The following is a 20,812-nucleotide window of genomic DNA, read 5'->3' on the forward strand; positions in this document are numbered from 1 at the left end:
TCACTATTATCTAGCTGTAAAACATTTTTGTCACTCCCCCCAAAAACACCCCATACCCATGAGCAGTCAATCCCCATTTTCCTATCCCCAAGCCCCTGGAATTTCATATACATGAAGTCAAACAATGTGGTCTTTTGTGGCTGCTGTCTTTGTCTAGCATAATGTTTTTGAGATTCATCCATGTTGTAGCATGAATCAGTACTTCATTCCACTTTGTGTCTGAATAATATTCTATAGTATGGATATATCACATCTTGGTTATCCATTCATCAGTCAATGGACATTTGGGTTGTTTCTGCTTTTTGACTACTATAAATAATGCTGTCAAAAATATCTGTGTACAAGTTTTTGTGTGGACGTATTTTCTCTTGGGTGTATATATCTATGAGTGGAATTGATGTATTGTATGGTAACTGTTTAACTTTTGGAAGAACTGACAAACTCTTTTCCAAAGTGACTGCACCACTTTACATTCCTACCAGTACTTTATAAGGGTTCAAATTTCTCTACATTCTTGCCAACACCTGTTATTGTCTGTCTTTTTGGTTTTAGCCATCCTAGAGGGTGTGAAGTGGTATATAATTGTGGTTTTGGTTTGCATCTCCCTAATGACTAATTATGTTGAGCTTCTTTTCATGTGCTTATTGGTCATTGTTCTTCTTCTTTGAAGAAATGTCTATTCAAATCTTTTGCCCTTTTAAAAGTTGGGTTGTCTTGGGAATTCCCTGCAGGCTCAGTGGTTAGGATTCCAAGCTTCCACTGCGGGGGCCATGGGTTCGATCTCTGGTCAGGGAACTAAGATCTCACACGCTGTGCAGCACAGCCAAAAAAAAATTGGGTTGTCTTTTTATTGTTGAGTTGTAAGGGTTCTGTATATATTCTGTATGCTAGACCCTTATCAGTTGTATAATTTACAAATATTTCTCCCATTCTGCAGATTGTTCTTTCACTTCCTTGATCATGTCCTTTGGAGCACAAATTTTAAAAAATTTTACAAAGTCCAATTTATCTATTTTTAATTTTATGGTGTGTGCTTTTGGTGCCATATCTAAAACACCATTGCCTAATGCAAGGTCATGAAGGTTTACCCCTATGTTTTCTCTTAAGAGTTTTATAGTTTTAGCTTTTGTATTTAGGTCTTGAATCCACTTTGGGTTAATTTTTGTATGTGCTGTGAGGTAGGGATTCAAGTTCATTCTTTTGCATGTGGGTAACCAGTGGTACTAGTACCATTTATTGAAAAAAAAATTATTCTTTCCTCCATTGAATTATCTTGGTACGCTTGTCAAAAATCAATTAATCATAAACATATGGGTTTATTTCTGGACATTCAATTCTAGTCCACTTATACATATGTCTATCTTTGTGCCAGTACCACAGAGTCTTTATTACGGTACACTTGTAGTAAGTTTGAAATCAGGAAGTGGGAGTCCACCACCTTTTCTTTTTGCACGTTCTTTTCTTGCAAGTTTGGCTCTTCTGTGTTCCTTGCATTTCCACATGGATTTTAGAATCAGCTCATCAGTTTCTGCAAAAAATCCAGCTGGGATTTTTTTTTTTTTTTTTTTTTTTTTGCGGTACGCGGACCTCTCACTGTTGTGGCCTCTCCCATTGTGGAGCACAGGCTCCGGACACGCAGGCTCAGTGGCCATGGCTCACAGGTCCAGCCGCTCTGCGGCATGTGGGATCTTCCCAGACCGGGGCACAAACCTGTGTCCCCTGCATCGGCAGGCGGACTCTCAACCACTGCGCCACCAGGGAAGCCCCCAGCTGGGATTTTGATAGGGATTGTTGTTGAATCTTCCAGATCAATTTTGGAAGTATTGCTAGCTTAACATTATTAGTTTTCTAACGCATGAACGTGCAATGTCTTTCCATTTATTTAGGTCTTCTTTAATTTCTTTTAATGACGTTTTATAGTTTTCAGTGTACAAGTCTTACACTTGTTTTGTTAAATTCATTCCTAAGCGTTTTATTCTTTTCGATGCTATTGTAACCAAAATTGTTTTCTTAATTTCATTTATAGATTGTTTATTGCAAGTGTGTAGAAATACAATTTATTTTTGTAAATTGATGTTGTATACCTCAACTTTGCTGAACTCGGTTATTGGTTTTATTTTGGGGGGATTCCTTAGGATTTTCTGTATATACAGCCTCCACATAGAGGTAGTCCAATCTGTCCAAACTGGATGCCTTTTATTTCCTTTCATTGTCTAATTTTCCTGGCTAGACTCTCCAGTATAATATTGAATAGAAATGATGAGAACCAACATCTTGTCTTGTTCCTGATCTTAGGGGAAAACTTTTCAGTCTTCCACCATTAAATATGATGTTAGCTGTGAGGTTTTTTTGTTGTAGTCCTTTCTGTGGTTGAAGAGATTCCCTCCAGTTCCTTGAGAGCTTTTATGAAAGGATGTTAGATTTTGCCAAATGCTTCTTCTGCATCTATTGAGATGATCATGTGGTTTTGGCCCTTTATTGTATTAATATAGCATATTACACTGATGGATTTTCATATATTGAACAATCTTTCATTCCTGGGATAAATTCCACTTGGATCTTGCCGTATCACTAATCCTTTATGCTCAGGATTTACATATCTCTTCCAGAATAAGCTGTGCTAATAGTCTATGAGCTGTCACTTAAGAGACTCTACAATCAGGGCCCTTCTTGTTTCTGAAACAAACTTAGTGTCATCAAGGCCACATTCTCATAGAGACAAAGGAAGCAGTCACTGCCTAGGTGTCCCTGATCAACTTCTCTGCCTCGAGCTTTCCAGAGAGCTGTTTCTTCTTGCCACTCACCCTCTGACTGTAGTTTATACCCTTATTTCTAGATATGTGATTCTTAAAGAGTGGTCCCTGGACCAACACAATTAGCCTCACTTGGAAACCATCAGAAATACGAATTGTGTGGGACTTCCCTGGTGGCACAGTGGTTAAGAATCCTCCTGCCAATGCAGGGGACAGGGGTTCGAGCCCTCGTCCAGGAAGATCCCACATGCCGCGGAGCAACTATGCGCCACAACTACTGAGCCTGCGCTCTAGAGCCCGCGAGCCACAACTACTGAGCCCGTGTGCCACAACTACTGAAGCCCGCGCCTAGAGCCTGTGCTCCGCAACAAGAGAAGCCACCGCAGTGAGAAGCCTGCACACTGCAATGAAGACTAGTCCCTGCTCACCGCAACTAGAGAAAGCCCGCACGCAGCAACAAAGACCCAACGCAGCCAAAAATAAATAAATAAATAATTAGAAATATGAATTGTGGACTTACTGAATCAGAAATCAGCACGGCTCAGAATCTGTGTTTTAACTAGCCCTTTGGGAGATTCTGGTGCTTGCTAAATTTGAGAGCCATTCATGATTATGATACTAAGTTGGTTGAAGGAACCCACAGATCCGTTTTCCTGTCCTCTCCTTCAGGCATTGAGTTTGGTATCTTTCTTTCACATTGTTGGTTTTCCTCTTATATTTAGTAATATTTGGATACATACTGCACTTTGTGTTTGCGGTTAGCCTCTCTCTGAGTGATGTGATATGTCTATTTACTGCAAGCTGCTGTCATCTTATTATTGGGGAGGGTAGGAAATGCTGCAGGGTGACTTGAGCCATTAGCTTCTGCTTTGCCTCTCTTGGGTATTTTCAGCCCCGCAGGGTGTCCTGTCCCTCAAACTCAGCCCTTCTCACACGTGGGGACAGATGCCTCTGCTTGGTACAAGCAGGAGTTGGTGGGCAGGGTGAATGGGGAGCCCAGTCACCTGACTTCTCTACCATGGAGGCCCGGACAGTTGCAAAACCTTCCTTTGTTCCTGTGTTCTCCACCCATGACCCTGACATTCCCTCTGAGCTGCCCCTACCTTTGGCTCCAGACCTTTCTTTACAGGGTTGAGGTTATGGTGTCCTCTCTCCTGGCCTGGTTTTATGGGCATTTGACCTTAGCAGTCACACGAGTCTCCATGCATAGCAGAGTCTCACACTCGAGTTTATGCTCTGCTGTTACCATCTTGAAATTCTTAGTCATTTTGAACAAGGGGCCCCACAAACTATGTAGCCGGTCCTACCCCCTCCATCAGATCTCTCTGCCTTCTGCCTTTTGAGGGTACCTCAGAATTTCTGATCTGCCAGGACATCCCTTCCTGTTTTACAATGCTACTAAAGATTACTTCATACAAAATAGTTAATGCCATTTTTTAGGGGTATGGGACAGGAGAAAAAGGCTGGATCTCGTTGCCAGTTGGCCAACTTTATCCAATCCTACTGTGATGGTTCTAAAATATAAATCCAGTAATATCATTCTGCTATGGAGTTGGCAACTAGGTGTTTGTTGGCTGCAGAAGGAAGTATAGGGACTTCCCTGGTGGCACAGTGGTTAAGAATCCGCCTGCCAGTGCAGGGGACACGGGTTCGAGTCCTGGTCCGGGAAGATCCCACATGCCATGGAGCAACTAAGCCCGTGTGCCACAACTACTGAGCCTGCGCTCTAGAGCCTGCAAGCCACAACTACCGAGCCCACGTGCCACAACTACTGAAGCCCACGCGCCTAGAGCCTGTGCTCCAGAACAAGAGAAGCCACTGCAATGAGAAGCCTGCGCACCGGAACGAAGAGTAGCCTCCGCTCACCGCAACTAGAGAAAGCCCACAAGCAGCAACGAAGACCCAAAACAGCCCAAAAAATAAATAAATAAATGAATAAAAATTAAAAAAAAAAAAAAAATAAGGAAGCATAAAGCCCCCGGCCTGGCACGTGAGGCCATCCTGGTTCTAGCCTTCCTTCCAACAATTATAATTGTCTAGGGTTAGTACGTTCCCCATCCCTGCAGGAGTCAAGCAGCCCTGGAACGACTACCATGAGGGATGCTACACAGGGGCTGTCAGAGGTCATTACTAAATCTGGCGATCTCCAGGTTATCTCTACTCTGATATTCATGACTTCTAGGCTATACCTCCCGCTTCCGTTCACGCTGTGTTCCAGCCAAATGCCCAGGGGCTGCTTGCTGACTCTCAAGCCCACTTGAGCTCTGCCTGCTCCCCCGCCCCCGCCCCGCCTTTCTCCTGATTTCCTCTCCATCTCTCGTAATCCTGTGCACTTCCCCAGGGGGCCTCCCCACTGGCCCAGCCTCTCCCAGAGCACCTCCCTCTTGCTCGGCACTGCTTATGTGGGCTGCCTCTGCAGTGCTGACCCGTCTGTTTACAGCTGTGCCTTTCTGGGTGGTGATACTTTGCCTCCTTTTCTGAACCGGAAGCAGTGAGGTGCTCATCGCGCATTCGTGCCCTCCCTCCCTCCCTCCCTTATGCATTCAGGACACACGTACTGGTACTTATTCTGTGTCGGACCCTGTGCCGGTCAATGCTGGGGACACATTGATGACTCAGAAATGGACTCAGAATTGACTGGCTCCCAGACTTGGGGGTGGGGCAGCTCCAGGCCAGTGAGCTAATTACTCTAACAAGAGTGGGAACAAGGTCCAGAGGGACCAGAGAAGGACCCGGAGCCGGAGCTGAGATGTGAGGCATGAAGGAGGCCTTTCGGGGCTCTGGACAGACCCGTGAGGGTGCAGCAGGCAGAGGGAACAGCAGGTGCAAAGGTCCAGAGGGAGGTGTGAGAAGGCAGGGAAATCTGGGTAGCTACTCAGAGTTCGTCTTGACTGAAGTTGGGAGGCTAGGCATTGGGCTGGGGGGGTGACCGGGGGGATGGGGGGATCTCGGAGAAGAGGTAGGAGTGGGGAAGCTGAAGGGAAGGCCTTGAACATCAGGGGTGCCCCTGGGGACCCACAGAACAGTTTAAGCGGGAGGGACAAGCTGCATTTTAGAGAGATCATTCTGGAAGCCGATGCAGAAGATAATAGGAGGGACCAGGGAATGAGTGTAGAGGGGGTTGTGATGGGCCGGGTGAGAGGTGATGAGGGTGAATCTTGACCTTGCAACTCAGCAGAGGCTCAGCGTGTGGGGAGCACCCTGAGCAGGGGGGAGCGTGCGGGTCTTTCCTTCTCAGCCCCACTGCGTGGGCTGAGTTACCAGGCTGGCCAGAGCCTGGCAGATCACAGGGCTTCAGTTGCCCCCATTCGTGCTCCACGGGGCCTGCTCAGACCCTTTCTGGCATGTCAGGAGGAGAAACCCCGATTCCTTCTTCCCCGAGGCCCCATCTGCCTGAATTGCTCCCTCAGCAGCCACCCAGTCCTCCTGTTCCGGGTGTTTGGTGAAAGTGTTGCTGTTCTTGGCCACACTCTTTGCTTCTCTTGCTCTCGGGGAGCTCACCGTTTGTCGGAACGGGATTGGAAAGAGGAAATATAAAATCACTCAGGAAACCATGGACGGGATATGGAAGCATCTTCTTGGAGGAAATGATGGGGCTCAGATGCGCGGGGGTGTGAGGTTGGGACAGGCGGGATCAGTGGGTGACGGAGGCCCTGCCCTCCCTGTGTAGCCTGTTGTGTTTGCGGGAGCTGCTGGCAGCTTCTGCATTTGCAGAAAGCTTCAGCTGAGGCGAGCCTGTTGGGCCCAGGGGCCCTGGAGAGCGTAGGCCAAGTGGGGTCTCATTTAGACAGTGGCTGAAGCAGCGGCACATCTGGTTAATCACCCGCGTCCGGGGAGCCTGCTAATCAGGAAGCCGGCTTCACCGCGGACTCCTCCGCGTTCGCCTGCTGGTGGCTGTGAGGGACGGCGGGGCTGGACGCTTCTCCCCGGCAGCCCTTACAAACAACCCCTTCTCCATTCCCCCTGCTCCCCACTCCTCAGCCCCTGACCCCCCACCCCCACCCCAACTTCAGGAAGCACCGCCCACACTGCCTGAGCCATCCCAGGAAGCCCCTGCTCTAGAAAGCCCCTCCCCCGATAGGGGGCAGAGGTCATGGAAGCGCCCCCAGGAGATGTGAGGGTGTTGAAAGGGACCAGATATAAACTTGGGTAAGTGACGTTATCCTTCTGAGCCTCAGCTTCCTCTTCTGTGAAGGCACCCTTCTCCGCACAGGTGTGAGATCTTAGTGATCTCTAACAGGTGGGAAAGCACTGGGCAGACCCCAAGCTCTGCAGCCCAGGGGCAGCCTTTCTGGTTTCCACACCTAAGCCTGCACTGCTGGGGCCGGCTCTGGCCTCCCCAGCATTCTTCCTTCTACCCACGTGACACCGGTGTGAATCCTGCGTTCCAGCTTCTCAGTGACATTCCCTCCTGGCTTCTTTTCGCCTCTGCACCCCTGCTTCCCCCCTACCCCCAGCTTTAATGACCCAGCTCCACTCCCCCAGCAGGCATTATTGCCCACTGAAATCCTGCCTGGGCTACAAATCCTATTTCCTTTCCGGTAATGAAGTATTGCTTGGTAGCAGCATCTTGTAAACCGTCTAGGTGAGTCGCTCCTAGGGCCTGGCCTGAGAACAGGGAGGTGATGGGCTAGACCCGGCCCATCGCCTCCCCTTCCCCCAGGGTCCGACACAGAGCAGGTACTAGAGGAACACCAGAGGTGTATGTGTTGTTGTCAGGGCTGTGACCAGTGCTCTGAAAGGCCTGGGGCTTGGGGTTTAATGATCTCAATTCTGAATGATTTTGTCATCAGCTCTGTGTTTTGTAAGTGCCGCTCGATGGGACAGTGGAGCATGTGCTGGGGCTGGGAGCTTGGTTCACGCGTCGGGCCGCCTCCCACCCCCTCCCTGCCTCCCAGGATGGGCTCTTGGCCTCCCTCTCTCCTGCCCTCTGCCACCCAGCTTCCTCCTCCCTGCACCTGCCCAGAGACAACTACTGTCCTCCCCCAAGCAGGGGCCTGGGTGCCGGGACGGTTGGGGTCAGAGGCATGGAGCCCAGTGTCAGTACAGAGCAGCTGTCCCCACCCTGGGCTGGCAGAGCTGCGGTGCCTTCGGTGGGTGACTCAGAGAGGGCAGGCCTCTCACCCGCCCCATCCAGGGACCTAGAGTGTTTTGATGCGGAGGCTGCGGTACCCTTGGGGGTCACCTGCCTGCCCGGGGGGTCGGGGCAGCAGGCAGTGGGAAGGGTGGACGCACGGCCCAGCTTCCCTGCTCTCGGTCACGGCACGGTGCCAGGGTCCAGCAGCTGGCGGGAGGGGGACTCTGGTAGCTGATGGCCCGTGTGCCTGGGTGCCACGTTGAGAAGCGGGCGCCCCCGGGCACCTGTGTCTACACTCACCCCTCAGGTATCCCTGTGCACGAGGAAGCACACATTAAGTAGCAAATAAAAAACACCAGGACAGGTCAGGAAAGGACAAAGGGAAAACTGTATTTTAGTACCTTTGACAGTTTTTTTTTTTCTTTTTTCTTGCTTTTTTGGCTGGGCCTCATGGCCTGTGGGATCTTAGTTCCCGACTCGGGATTAAACCTGTGCCCTTCGCAGTGAAAACGCGGGTCCTACCTACTGGACCGTCAGGGAATCCCCAGGTTTTTTTTTTTTTGCTTTTTGAATGAGGGCCTTTTCATTTTGCACTAGGCCCTGCTCATTATGTAGTTGGTTTGGGGCACAGTAGAAATGGCGGGAGACTCGGGTTTGGAAGAGCTAGTGAACCCCTCCGCCTCTCCAAGCTGCAGTTGTCTTATCTGCCCCGGGCCCCACTCCCCTACACCTGCCTTTCCTTATCTGCCCCGGGCCCCGCTCCCCTACACCTGCCTTTCCTTGGTTCCACGTGCTGCGGACGGGGTCTCGCTGGCTGCTTGCAATGTCCTGCTCGGTGCTCTCCCTGTCAAAGCTATGTTTGCCCCGAGGCTCTCAAGTCATGGCTCTGTCGCACCTTCCCCAGGGTCGCTCAGTCAGAGCGAGTCTCTCCCTCCTCCTCCCTCATCTCACCTTGACTTTTTCATCTCCGCGTCCCCCACGGTCCCTGGCACAGTGCTTGGCAGATAGAGAAATAGGAGGGGTTTTATAAGTGAGTGTCTTCATCTCGATGTGAGGCATCTGTCCTGCTGGATGGCGGGAGCTGACTTTCCCCCTGGACTCAGCTGGTGCTCAGACAGGACGCTCGTGTTCGGTCCTGACCTACGCGTCTGACATCTGATGTGGGATCTCCCTTGCTCTGTCCGCATCAGTGCTGCCCTGGCACCCGGGGAAGCGGTCTGCGGGCGCCTTGTCATGCTGTCGGGGGGCTACTCTGCAAGGATGCCCAGGCCTCTGTTCTCTACCTGGGCCTCTCTGGAGCACGGGCTCTGCCGTGACCCCTGGGCCCGGGGAGCACTGTGAGCTGGCACCCAGCACTAACCATTGAGCACCTCTACCTGACTCCACCTGGAGTCGTGATGGTGACAAAAGAGATGAGGTCTTGAGCCAGTTGTTAAAAGTAAATAAGTAAATGAAGCAACAGTAAGACCACTCCTCACACCTTGAATGGCTACTGTGTGCTGGGCTGTGTGCTAAGGGGTTTATACACATTAATCATTTGATATTCACAATAACCCTCTGAGGTAGGTAGCACTCCTGTCCCCATTTTATAGATTAGAAGACTGAGGCATGCAGAGGTTAAGTAACTTGTCCAAGCGTACACGGTTACCAAGATTTGAGTCCAGGTGTTTAACCGAAATGCAGTACAACCAAGGACTTTCAGTACTTGTAGGGTCCTTAGAGAGCACTGGACCCACACTGGATTGTGGGAATGAGGCCCAGAGAGGGAAAGTGACCTGCCTCAGGTCACACAGTGAGTCCGAGTCCATGGGAACCTGGATGGGAATCTCAGCCTCCTGACTCCAAGTCTATGCTCTTTCCATTCCCTACTCCTGCCTTTGAGAGTGCCCAGAGGCCCTGATCCCATGGAGGAGGGAGACAGATTAGGATTCAGGTGACATGAGCCATGAAGGCAGCCCTAGCAGGCAGAGGCTGCAGAAACAGGGCAATGGATTCAGGTGCATGGCATCTGGGATGGTTCATTCCCTTGGGAGGGAGTCGCCCATCAGCCCCTGGATTGTTGGCGGGGAGGTGGTGGCATTTCCTACACTGGAGCTGCCCTTGAGTCTGCAGGGGAGGGACCGGCAGCTTTGCACGAGGAAGGGCGTTCAAGGCCCCTGGCAGAGGCCTGGAGCTGGCTTCTCTCTGTGCCCTGGAACCTTCCTTGGAGAACTGGGGTTCTTGGGGAAGCTGTGGACACATTTTTGGGGGGACTTCAGACTTGTTCAGGAAGCCGGGGACACCAGACCTGGTATCTAGGTTCTGCCGGCATGGTCAGGGTCAGGAGAGAGGGTCCCACCTGGGCAGCAGGTGCCAACTAGCTAGAGCAGGTGCCTCTAGCTAGAGTTTTCAGGCTGGAGGCGTGACTTCTACATTGCTTGGCCCATGCCCTAGACTCCAGTCTGGCCACTTTTGTGCTGTGCCCCTGGCCCTGGACTCCTGTCCTGGCAGAGCTGGAGGACCCTTCAGCAGAGTAGAGTGAGACCTTCCATTGAACAGATGTGTATAATTGAGGCCCAAAACATGGTGCCACAGAGCCAGGGCTAGGACTCCTGATGCCAAGGGGCTCCGCTGGCTGAAGATCTCTGGGGGGCTCAGACAGAACTGCTAACTGACTGGGCTCTCAGTGGGCTGAGGTCAGCTGAGGCCCGGGGATTCCACTTCTCAGATTTTAGCCTCACTCTGGCCACAGAGAATTTTCTAGCTCCTGGGGTTTGGCTTAGGTCCCTTTCTGAGCCTTCCAGTTAGGTGGGGTGGGCTCGAGGGGAGCATTCGCGATGGAAGGGAACTGGCCTTTGCTGAATCTGACCCTGTGAGTCCCTTGGGATGCAGAGCTGACCTTTGAGGACAGAGGTCCTGAGAATTGAGCCCTTTGAGGAGGGATCAAAGTCTTCGTGGAAGAGGTGGCCTCGGGTTGGTTCTCCACCCAGCCCACAGGATACAGCGTGTTCGACAGAGAAAGACGGAAGAGCCCTAATGGTGTTCAGGTCATTTGGCTGGTGGAGATGAGGCAGGAAGGAGTGGGCAGAGGCTGGGGACGTGGGCAGGGGCCACTTTACAGAGAGACTTGCTTGCCAGGCTGAGAATTTGATGACGGCGAGTCACTGGAGGGCTTGGAGCAAGAGAGTGGCCTGGGCAGGCCAGTTTTCGAAAGATTAATCTGGTGAAACTAGAGGCAGAGAAATTTGACAAACCAATGTAAATGCTGGGGAGGTGAGCGTCTGTTAAGAGCAGCCCTTACTTCTGCTGCGACTGGGTGTGTAAATCAGAACATACGCCTCTCTGGAAAGCAATCAGGCAATAAACATCGAGCCTTAAAAATGTTCTTACCCTTTGACCCAAAATTTTCCTTCTGTGGCTGCATTTTTTTTTTTTTGCGGTACGCGGGCCTCTCACTGTTGTGGCCTCTCCCGTTGCGGAGCACAGGCTCCGGACGCGCAGGCTCAGCGGCCATGGCTCACGGGCCCAGCTGCTCCGCGGCACGTGGGATCTTCCCGGACCGGGGCACGAACCCGTGTCCCCTGCATCGGCAGGCGGACTCTCAACCACTGCGCCACCAGGGAAGCCCTGTGGCTGTATATTAAGGAAATCATAAAACAGGCAGAAAGAGCTTCAGCCACAAAGATGTTCCTTGCAGCAGTAATTATAAGGGTGAAATTTTGAAACTTTCTGCCAATAAGATAATTTAAAAGCCAACCATGATGTATCCTCTCAATAGAACATTCTATAGCTGTTGGAGTGATGTTTACAGAGGTTTCGTAGCTTTAGTTATTTATTCATGCTTCAACTTGAAGTACAGAAAGTGTATTTTGTGCTTCTTTATCATCGATGATACCTTCCACGAGCCAACCGTTGATCTATTTGTTGGGGATACAGAGATAAATGACGTAATCCTGGCCCACAGAGAGATGATATGATCTCAGCTGGGCCAAAAAAATGTTTATGGAAAGAAGCCTGGAAGGAATGACATAGAATGGGGACCAGTAGTTTTCCCTCAGTCATGGGATTGTAAGGAATCTTTTCCCTTTTCTCTGCTGGTTGGTGTTTTTCAACTTTTCCATAAGGAACTTGTGTTACTTTCATAATTATAGAAAAAAGCTTCTCATCAAAAGGAGGAGCTATTACAATAGTCCAGGGAGACGGGATGGAGTTCTGTATTTGGGGAGTGGTGTGTGTGTGTGTGTTTGTGTATGTGTTTGTGGGTATTTGTGTGTATGTATTTGTGTGTGTGTGTACGTGTTTGTGTGTGTGTTTCATTTATTCATTCAGCAGTTATTGACTGAGACGCACTGTTTTAGGCCTGGAAACACACCAGTGAACAGCACAGAAACCCCTTCCACTGGGGAGTCCAAATCCGGTGGAGAAGGAGAGAGTAAGGAGGAGAGAATGAGGCAGATGGCCCCAGCACTCTGTGACTGACTGAAAGTGGGGACGAGGCAGGGAAAGGGGTCACGGGTGATTCCCAGGCTTGGGGAGAAGGTGGTGCCTTCACTGAGGTGGGGACTTGGGAACAGGGGCAGTTCCAGGACGCTGTCTGCGGTCGTGGTGCGCATGCGCTACCTGCTGAGCTGAGGTCCAGGAGGCGGTGGGGGGCGTGGGTCAAGGACTTAGGAGACTAGAGGCTGGCCTAGAGGCGGAGATTTCCAGTTGTCTGCAGGGGGCGGTGACCCTCAGAGATGAGAGTAAATGTAGAAAAGGGCCACCCCAGACAAGCGGCTGCTTTATGCAGGTGGGCGGAGGTGAGAAGGTGGCCAGGACACGCCTCCCCAGGCAGTGGCATCAGGGCTCGGGCTTTGTCGTGTAGAAAGGGTATAAAGAGCGGAGAGCTGGGCGTGGCAGGGGCAGGGCAGGGTGTGAGGGACTGGGGGTTCCCTGGTGCTCACCTCCAGCCCTTGGCTCCAGGAGGGGGCAGCTGGACAGGAGGGGCCAGTGGGGCCACAGTGGCCTCCCAGGGTCTGGCCGACAGTGATGCGGAGTCTGCTCACCTCTCTTCTCTTCTTCTGCAGGAGAAGCGAACGTGCCGTGCACATCCAGCATCCTCCAGGAGAAGCAACGTGAGTTAAACCTGGCCCCCAGGAGTCTTTCCTTGACCTTGGATGGGTCCAAGCTCCTTGGGCCGGGGGACCCCTCATCCACTCAGGTGGTAGGGTCTTCACTACTGTACGGGATTGGAGGGCCGGGGCCGCTCTCTGCCCCAGGAGCTGAGCTTCACGGGTTCCCAACTTCCTACACGCTGGGCAGCTCGGGGGTCAGGGCCAGAGGGAGGGGCCTGAGGCTGATGGGCCAGGAGGCTGAGCTCAGCAGAGCAGGTGGAACCATGGACAGCCTCGTGCGTGGTCTGCCTGTGGGCAGAGGGGGGCACCGGCAAGGGGAGCAAGCCCTCCTGAGCCATTGAGACCATCTCTCTCGGGTGACACAGCTCCCAGGAACCACAGTTGGTGACACGGTAACCGAGGCTGTGCCAGGGGTCATGATCCTTCCGTCCCATCACTCAGAGGCCCTGTCTGCAGAGCAGGACCTCCCAAGTCCTCGTGTCCTTCGTATGATACAGGCGTCTCAGATTTCCTTCTGCCTGTGTTTTCTCAAGAGGCTGAGCACAGGGTTAGACCCAGGAGAGACTTGGTAAAGATGTCAATTTCTGGCACAGTGACCCCAGGGCATCTTCCCTGGAGGTTTGGGGTGCACTTGATGGGCACTGTCTGAGCCGGACGTCTTTGCTGTTGGCAGTATTGAGTTCCGTACGAGGCCAGGGCTGGGGACTGGGGTCTATGTGTGTATCTGGGGGAGGGTGGGCTCAGAACTTTCCTTCCTTCTCTCTCCTGCTCTTTTGGTCTGTGGTTGCAGCCCACTCTGCCCACCCCCTCCCCAGGCTGAAGCCTTTCTCGAGTTCTTCCTCCAGGCTCTTCCATCCGTCAGCTAACAGGAGGGATACCTGTAGCGCCAGCTTCCCACGGCCTGAGTAGGTGCACAGGCCTTGGAGAAGGTTTTGACGCTTCAAACATCCGGCGGCAGTTCACAGATGAAGCCCCTCAGGGGCTGGGCGCCAGGAGTGTCTCTGAGAGGGGCGTGCCCCCCACAAGACTCAGGCCAGAAGTGCACCGGGCAAGGGGAGGGGCAGTGCAGAGAGGGGGGCAGGTCTCTCTCCTGTGTCCTTACAGGATGTGAGGAACCAAGTTCAGCAGCAGTGGGGCTGGGTGTTGAAATGTACCCACGGGATTTTAATTTATAGAGGTGACTGAGGGATTTTAATTTAGAGAGCTGACTGAGTGAAGACGGGAGAGATCCAAGCCATGGACCGAAGAATTTATTATTTACACTTCCCCAGGGCAGGGGCCACGGGGGAAGCACCAGGTTTGGTCAGGGGGGCGGGGGTGAGGCGGGCAGAAGGGGCATGGGGCAAGCCTGGCCCCAGAGCCTGGATTGTGTTTTCCGTGGGAAAGGCACGTCAGGGCAGGGGAGACAGCTGAGGACTGGCTGGATTGAATAATGTCGCAGGCTCCGGGCCACAGGGGCGGTCTCTAGTTCTCGGGCACCTGGCCCCAGGGTGATTTAGGGCGGGGGGGGGGGGGCGGATATTGGCCTGGGGTGTGGGAGTCAGATAAAGGAGGTGGTTGGAGCTGAGGACCCAGGATTGGTTGGTTTGCATGTGAAAGGTGCGTTCTAGGGTGAGTTGTTTATTATCTCTAGGAATTCGCATGGCCTGGGAGGGGCAGTCTCTCCCTGGCCAGCTAGGCTGCCCCCAGAGATGTCAAACATAATAAAATAAAAGCTTAACACAGGATCACATTCCTCAGGAATGTGAGAGAGGAACCAAGCCCAGATCGCTCCTTCTGGGCCCCTAGGAAGAAGAAACCACAGCGGCCTCAAAGTGAAAAACACGGCCACCTGCCGCGGGGCTGTCTCGGAAATGCCAAACCACAGCTCTGTTCTCCACAGACACAAATGAATTGATCAGACGTTTGGTGTCTCCTGGACCTGGTTGGGGAAGAATGCGTGTTTAAGCCTTTTTGTTTTCTGTTTTTCACACCACAGTTATAAATTTTAGTCAGAATGAGATTGCCGGCGGCTGTCATCCACTTCTCCTCCTTAAGGATATTCTTGTGTAGTAAAGAATAACAGTAGATGCATGGGAGAATTTCAGAGCCGAAAGGGTCATTGAGGTCAGTGATCGCCAAGCCCAAACCCAGCATTTCTGACAACGAGACAAACGGCAGTCCTGTAACGTGTTTTCCCATCACGTTGAATGCATTCAGTTGAGAGAAGAGCTTCTTATCCCGCACTTTGGCCGTGTCTACACGTCATGGCATTCAGATACTTTTTCTCTGATGGAATGACGGTGGTAGTTGATGGTGATGTGTGTTTGTCATCCCAAACCGGCAAAATAAAAGTCTGTGACGCTGAATAAAAACAGAATAATGGCCATGCCTGACAGTTACGATGCGCTCCGCCGTTTATGTCACACCTCTGTGCATGTCATCTTATTTGATATTTCCACTCGGTTTTCAAAACCTCACTAAAAACAAGGTGGGAAGTGGTAAAAATTGCCCTGGACCAGGAGTCAGAAAATCCTGGGACTGGTGCTATAGCATCTGAGCTTTAAAGGTGTCAGGCCTGGGCTCGAGGCCCAGTTCCTCCATTTACTCTCTGTGCTTCTTTGGGCAAGTTACCTAACATCTCTGGGCCTCGGTTTACTCAGTTGTGGAAAGATGATCGTAATGTCTGCTTCGACAGTCGCTGAGGGCATGGAGGTAACGTACGTGGGTGCCAAGGTCTGCACCTCACAGATAGGAAGCATTGCGTGGTTCTCGCTTATTATTGGCTTTTGGATGAGCCTTGGAACACCTGGTGCAGGCGCAGGGGTGAATCTCGGCATCTTACAGAGCCCAGTCTTTTCCCTGCTCTGCTGGTCCTGTGGCTGGCTCTGTTGTCACTGTCACAGTCTGAGTCCCCAGGGAGCCCTCCTGAGCTGGCCACAAGGGCTGGGAGTGCAGGAAAGGGGCCTTCCAGGGCCTCCCAGCTCACGTGCAGGCATGGGATTGTAAGGCCTCGTCTGCAGTGACCGTGGGTGGGGGACTCCGGGGGTGTCCTGGAATCCTCCCTCCTCTCCCAGGCAGCCCAGCCTTCAACCTGCAGCTGCACAGGTGCGCTGACAGCCTGCTGCCTCTGGCTTGTGCTTGCTGTTTGGAACCAGACCTGAGGAAGCCTAGGGAGCCAGTGCGGAGGGGCCGGTGGAAGCAGAGGGGAGAGAGGGGCTCGGACCGGGGCGCAGGAGACCTGGGCCCCCCACCCCTCCAGCTAGCTTGCTGTGCAGCCTCAGCTCCTGCCTGTGGCCGGCCTCCCGGCCCGTCTGTGCGTAGAGCCCCTTCTAGCTCTGACATTCTAGCGCTCTCTGCGTTTCCGTCGCTGCCTCTGTCTCCTGGTTTCCTTTGCCTGCCCGTCTGGCTGCTCTGCCGTGTTCACGCTACTCCACAGCAGAGCCCACGTTTACAGAGCACTTCTGGCACCTGACGTGGTGCTGGGTGTAAGGACTCGGGGAGCTTACTACCTGCCCATTGAACCTCGCTCCTGTTCTTCTGTGCAAAGTGAATGGCGTCATCTTCCGCAAACTCACGCCAGACACCTGGGCGTCCTTCTAAGCTTCCCCTTCTCTGCCACCTTCCAGAGTCAGATCAGACCCCTGAGAGCATCCTTTGTACCCCCAGCAGATCTCTCATGCCTCCACCCACCCCATCCCCCACCCCTTCTCCAGCTGAAGCCGCCATCTTCTCTCTTCTGGATGGATCCATCCTCCCGTGCTGGCCTCCCTGCCTCTGGTCTCTCCCACTTTGGTTCTTCCTCCAGAGTGTGAGAGAAACCTTCGCGGGAGGCAGACTTGTCCTCGTGGCCTCCTGATGCCCTCTAGTGATTCCTCTCCAATAAAGGACGAGACCGGCCTCCGCACGACCTACCTGCCCACCTTCCCCACCAGCCCTCCCCTTCCTTTCCAGACCGCCTTCTAGAAGGAGCGTGCAGACTCCAAGCACAGTTTTCTCTTAAGCTAGTTGGAAAACTCGAGCAGTGCATCCAGCCTCGTGGAGGCGACGCGAGCAGCCCGCTCCACAGCAGATGGTAGGAAGGACTTGGGGCTCCAGAGTGAGTCCCTTGGGACCCAGCCCTGTCGGCCTCTGCCCTCTACTCCATTCATCGCTTCCTGGATCAGGGAGCTGGGTCCGCCCCTCCCTGCCAGGACCTACTGTCATCACAGAGGAGGCTGAGGGCACAGCTGTTGGTTCAGTGGGTGTAGTAACTCTCCTTCCTCTGTCCCCCGGCTCCATCTCCAGGGAGGAGCAAACTCTCCCAGGAGAGCCGTGGCTGCCTCACTCTCTCCGTCCCCCCTCCCTTCCCCTCTCAGCAGCTTCACAGTGTGCAAGGCGCTGCACACTGATCTTCATGGCCACCTGGGTGCTGGGAAAGGTTGCAATCATTACAGCTGTGTCACATTGAGAAGATAAAGACCAGGGGTAAATAACCTTCCAAGGAAGGTGCTCACACACAGGTCTCCATGCCCCTCCATCTCCAGAGCTCAGTCCCGTGTCTGGTCTGAGCTCCCATTTTCCTGAAGTTTCTCCTTTCTGGTCACCCCAGGTACCTGGGGAGGTGCCCCATTGTCCCCTGTGTCACACAGTTACCCCCTTCAAGAGCCAACTCCACGAGCCCCTCAAAAGCTTGGGGTCCAGGATGTGCACAGTAAAGTGCAAGTGGGAGAGACTTTCTCTACCTCACGTCCACCTGTGTGTGTCGGGGGGCAGGGGGAGGGTGCAGATTCCAGGACAGGAGGACTTGCTCTTGAGCCCTCCGGGTGGGACCCAGTCTGTGTGGAGGACAACTCGACCTGCACATGTGACTTACACTCGTGTTGTCAGATGGCTTTCTCAGGGCCAGTGCCAGGCTTCAGATGCAGGGGTGGGGGCAGCAAGTGATGCCCGCAGTGTGGGGAGGGTCTGCCCGTGGCCACGCCTGTTTGTTAGAGCGGGCTGAGCAGTGGGTCTCTGAACTTTCTCTCGTCCTCGACACTGGTGCAGACTGAGTCCCAATCCTGGCCCCAGAAGGACCCTTGATTCTTCATCCCAGACTGAGCCTCTACCCTAGGCACCCACAAAGCCCCGATTTGTCCCAGGCTGTATCCTGGCTCCAGTCCCTGGTCCTGGACTGAGCTTGGCTCCTGGACCCCAATAACTGTCAGAAAGACCTGTGCGGTTGTCCCACAGAGGCAGAGGGGGAAGATGAGGATGCTTTCATGGGGGTGTGGCTTGACCTCACATCCCACTGTCTGGGATTAGGGACCAGAGGAGCCGCTCTGAAGAGCCAGACCAGCCGCCAAGGGGCTACCCCTCCCGCATACCCTCGGCCCCACGGCCTCCCCAGCAGCCCCCTGCCCACGGCTGGCCTCCCCACTCCTCTGCCTGGTAACCGGTGTCTTTTCCTGGCCTGTGTGGGCAGCTTGCTGAGCACAGCTGCAGACGGGCTATGTTTAGCGGCTTTAATGAGCTCAGGGTGGCAGACGTCCGCCTTGGGAGCACTTTTCTTGCGTGCGTGCGCGTATGCCTATGTTTGGCACGGTCCGTTCGTGTGTGTGTGCGCGCACAGGGAAACGTGTGCCTGCGCATTTGTGTGTGTGCGTTCGCGTGTGTGTCCAAGCGTCAGTGCAGTCATCTACACAAGGCTCCGTGTGCATCTGTGTGAGTCTGTGCCGCGTCTGCATTGCCAGGGACGTGTGCAGCTTCCGGCACGTGTAGGGGCACAGAATAGGAACAAATTATTAGTTCATTCGCTTGTTTGAAAAATATTTAATGAGTCTCTTTTATATGCCAGCACCTTAATAGTCTCTGGGGATAAAATGGAACAAAAACAAATCCAGTTCCAGCCTTTAAGGCTCTTACAATCTGGGGGTTGGAGGAGGGGAAGACAAATGAAATAACCACAAAACTAAAAGTATAAGGATTAGTCCTAGGACACAGAAAGCCATGGTGCTTTCTGGAGGAGGAGAGTAAGAAGGGAAGGCCCCCAGGAGTAAGGAACACTGAGGTTTCTGTAGGGACTGTCTGGGCACAGAGGGTGAGAGGAAGAGTCCAGGCATAGGGAACAGGATGTGCAAAGGCCCTGTGGCGAGAGGCACATGGGATCCTTGACGACTGTCAAAAAGGCCGACGTGGTTGAGCTCAGAGAGGGTGGGGCAAGCGGTGGGAGAGGTGAGTGGAGAGTCGGGCCTGTGGGCAGACCACACGGGCCTTGGTCAGGATGGGGAAGCCGCAGGAAAGGACAGTGTAGGCTGACATGATAAGATTTTTGTAGGGCAGTTAGAGTCTAGTCATGATTCGGCCGGGGGTTCTCGCAGGAAAAGGAAGGCTCTCGAGCAGCCCGACTGGAGGAGAGTCCAGCAGGGGTTTCTTCAATCTCAGGTAAAGGAAACCCGCCAGTCACAGGACGATGCCCTGGGCCACTCCCAGCCCTGAAGGTCGCTGCGTGGAGAGCCTCCCCCTCTGTCCCTGCCCCACCTGCGCAGGAGCTTGGCCTTCGGGAGGGACAGCCCGTGGTGAGCCGGCAGGGAGGCAGCCTCACTGGGGATGGTGGAGGTGGATCTGGAGGGGCGAATGGAGACCATACTGCATAGTCCACTGACTTATACATGAACGAACCACTTTTTCCTTTATTTTTGTATAAGCCCCTTTGTAATTTCGACTCTGCATACCCATCCAGCTGGACTCGTGACAGAGCCCCCTCTGTGATTCCAGGGGGTTCCCTTTTCCTCATTTTCCTGCCCTTGTTCCAAAGCCCCCAGGGGTCGTTCCCGCCACCCTGGTGGGGAAACAGTGTGTGCACGTGCGAATGTGTGCAGGAAGCTCTCCATCCACACTCGTGGTTGCTGCGGGGCTCCGGGCCCCAGCCTGCTACTCCCTTCCGTCCTGGTCTGCCTAGGGGCCAGGCTCATTGGGGCACAGGGTGGCCAGACCGTGAAAATCATTCTGTCTCCTCCTGGACTTGCGAGGGCACCGCACCTAGTTCTGTCTCCTCCCCTCAGCCTGGGGCAGAGGGTGGGGACCTCTTTTTAGTCTCAGGGAACCTCTGTCTCCTCAAATCCCTTTCTCCTGGGGACAAAAGGGCTTTTAATCACCCTGCTATGTGCCCTTTGAAAAAATTCTTATTTTTAATCTGTCTCTTGAGTAGATAGCACATGTACATGTTATAAAATTCTAAAGGAATGAAGGTGATGAGGGTTCCTCCCTCTCCCCAGAAGCCATGATTGTGACTAGGTTCTTCTCGAACATTCCAGAGATATTCTCTGCATATATGAGCATCTCCCTAAATATTCATTTTTATATATATCTTTATATATACCCCACACAGATGGGAGCATTCGGTGCCTTCCACTCTGTACCTTGCTTTTCTCAAATAACAATATATCCGGAGTATTTTACTATCTAGTACATTCAGAAGGGCATCATTCTTTGCAACGGGTGTGTCATATTTCACGGTGGCCTAGTTTATTGAACCAGGCCCCTATTTATGGGCACATAGGTTGCTTTCTGTCTCTTGTCTATGTCTTAGAAAGTGTGGCAGTGGTTACTGTTGTACCCATGTCCTTTTGCACATGGACTTGGAATTGCTGGGTCAAGGGCATTCTGTATGTGGCATGACCTTGCCAAACTGCCCTCCACAGAGGCTGTACTGGTTTTCGCTTTCACCCGCAATGAATGAGGAGACTCTGCTTTCCCACACCCTGGGTGGCTGGGTGTTGATAACTGCTAAGGTGAAAAAAAGGCGTTCTAGAGTGATTTCAGTGAGCGTTCCTGCAGTTTAGGGTTCTAAGGCTGAGCACCTTTTCATATGTTTAGGGGCCCTGCCCCGTTCCTTTTCTGGAGCCCATGTTCATTTTGAGGGGATTACTGTCGGGGAGTGTGCTTTG

The 20,812-nt window shown here is 52.8% G+C and overlaps 1 protein-coding gene across 2 annotated transcripts in view; it reads left to right on the forward strand.

The window, feature by feature from the left end:
* PITPNM3 (PITPNM family member 3) overlaps nucleotides 1–20,812 on the forward strand; it is a 92,360-nt gene that overhangs the window by 35,328 nt on the left and 36,220 nt on the right. For both annotated transcript variants that reach the window (XM_060290167.1, XM_030861662.2), the window contains exon 4: nucleotides 12,876–12,923. In XM_060290167.1, coding sequence (XP_060146150.1) covers nucleotides 12,876–12,923 — 48 coding nt within the window. The remainder of the gene's footprint in view (nucleotides 1–12,875; nucleotides 12,924–20,812) is intronic.

This window comes from Globicephala melas, chromosome 20 (assembly GCF_963455315.2).
Source record: "Globicephala melas chromosome 20, mGloMel1.2, whole genome shotgun sequence".
Taxonomy (NCBI): Eukaryota; Metazoa; Chordata; class Mammalia; order Artiodactyla; family Delphinidae; genus Globicephala; species Globicephala melas.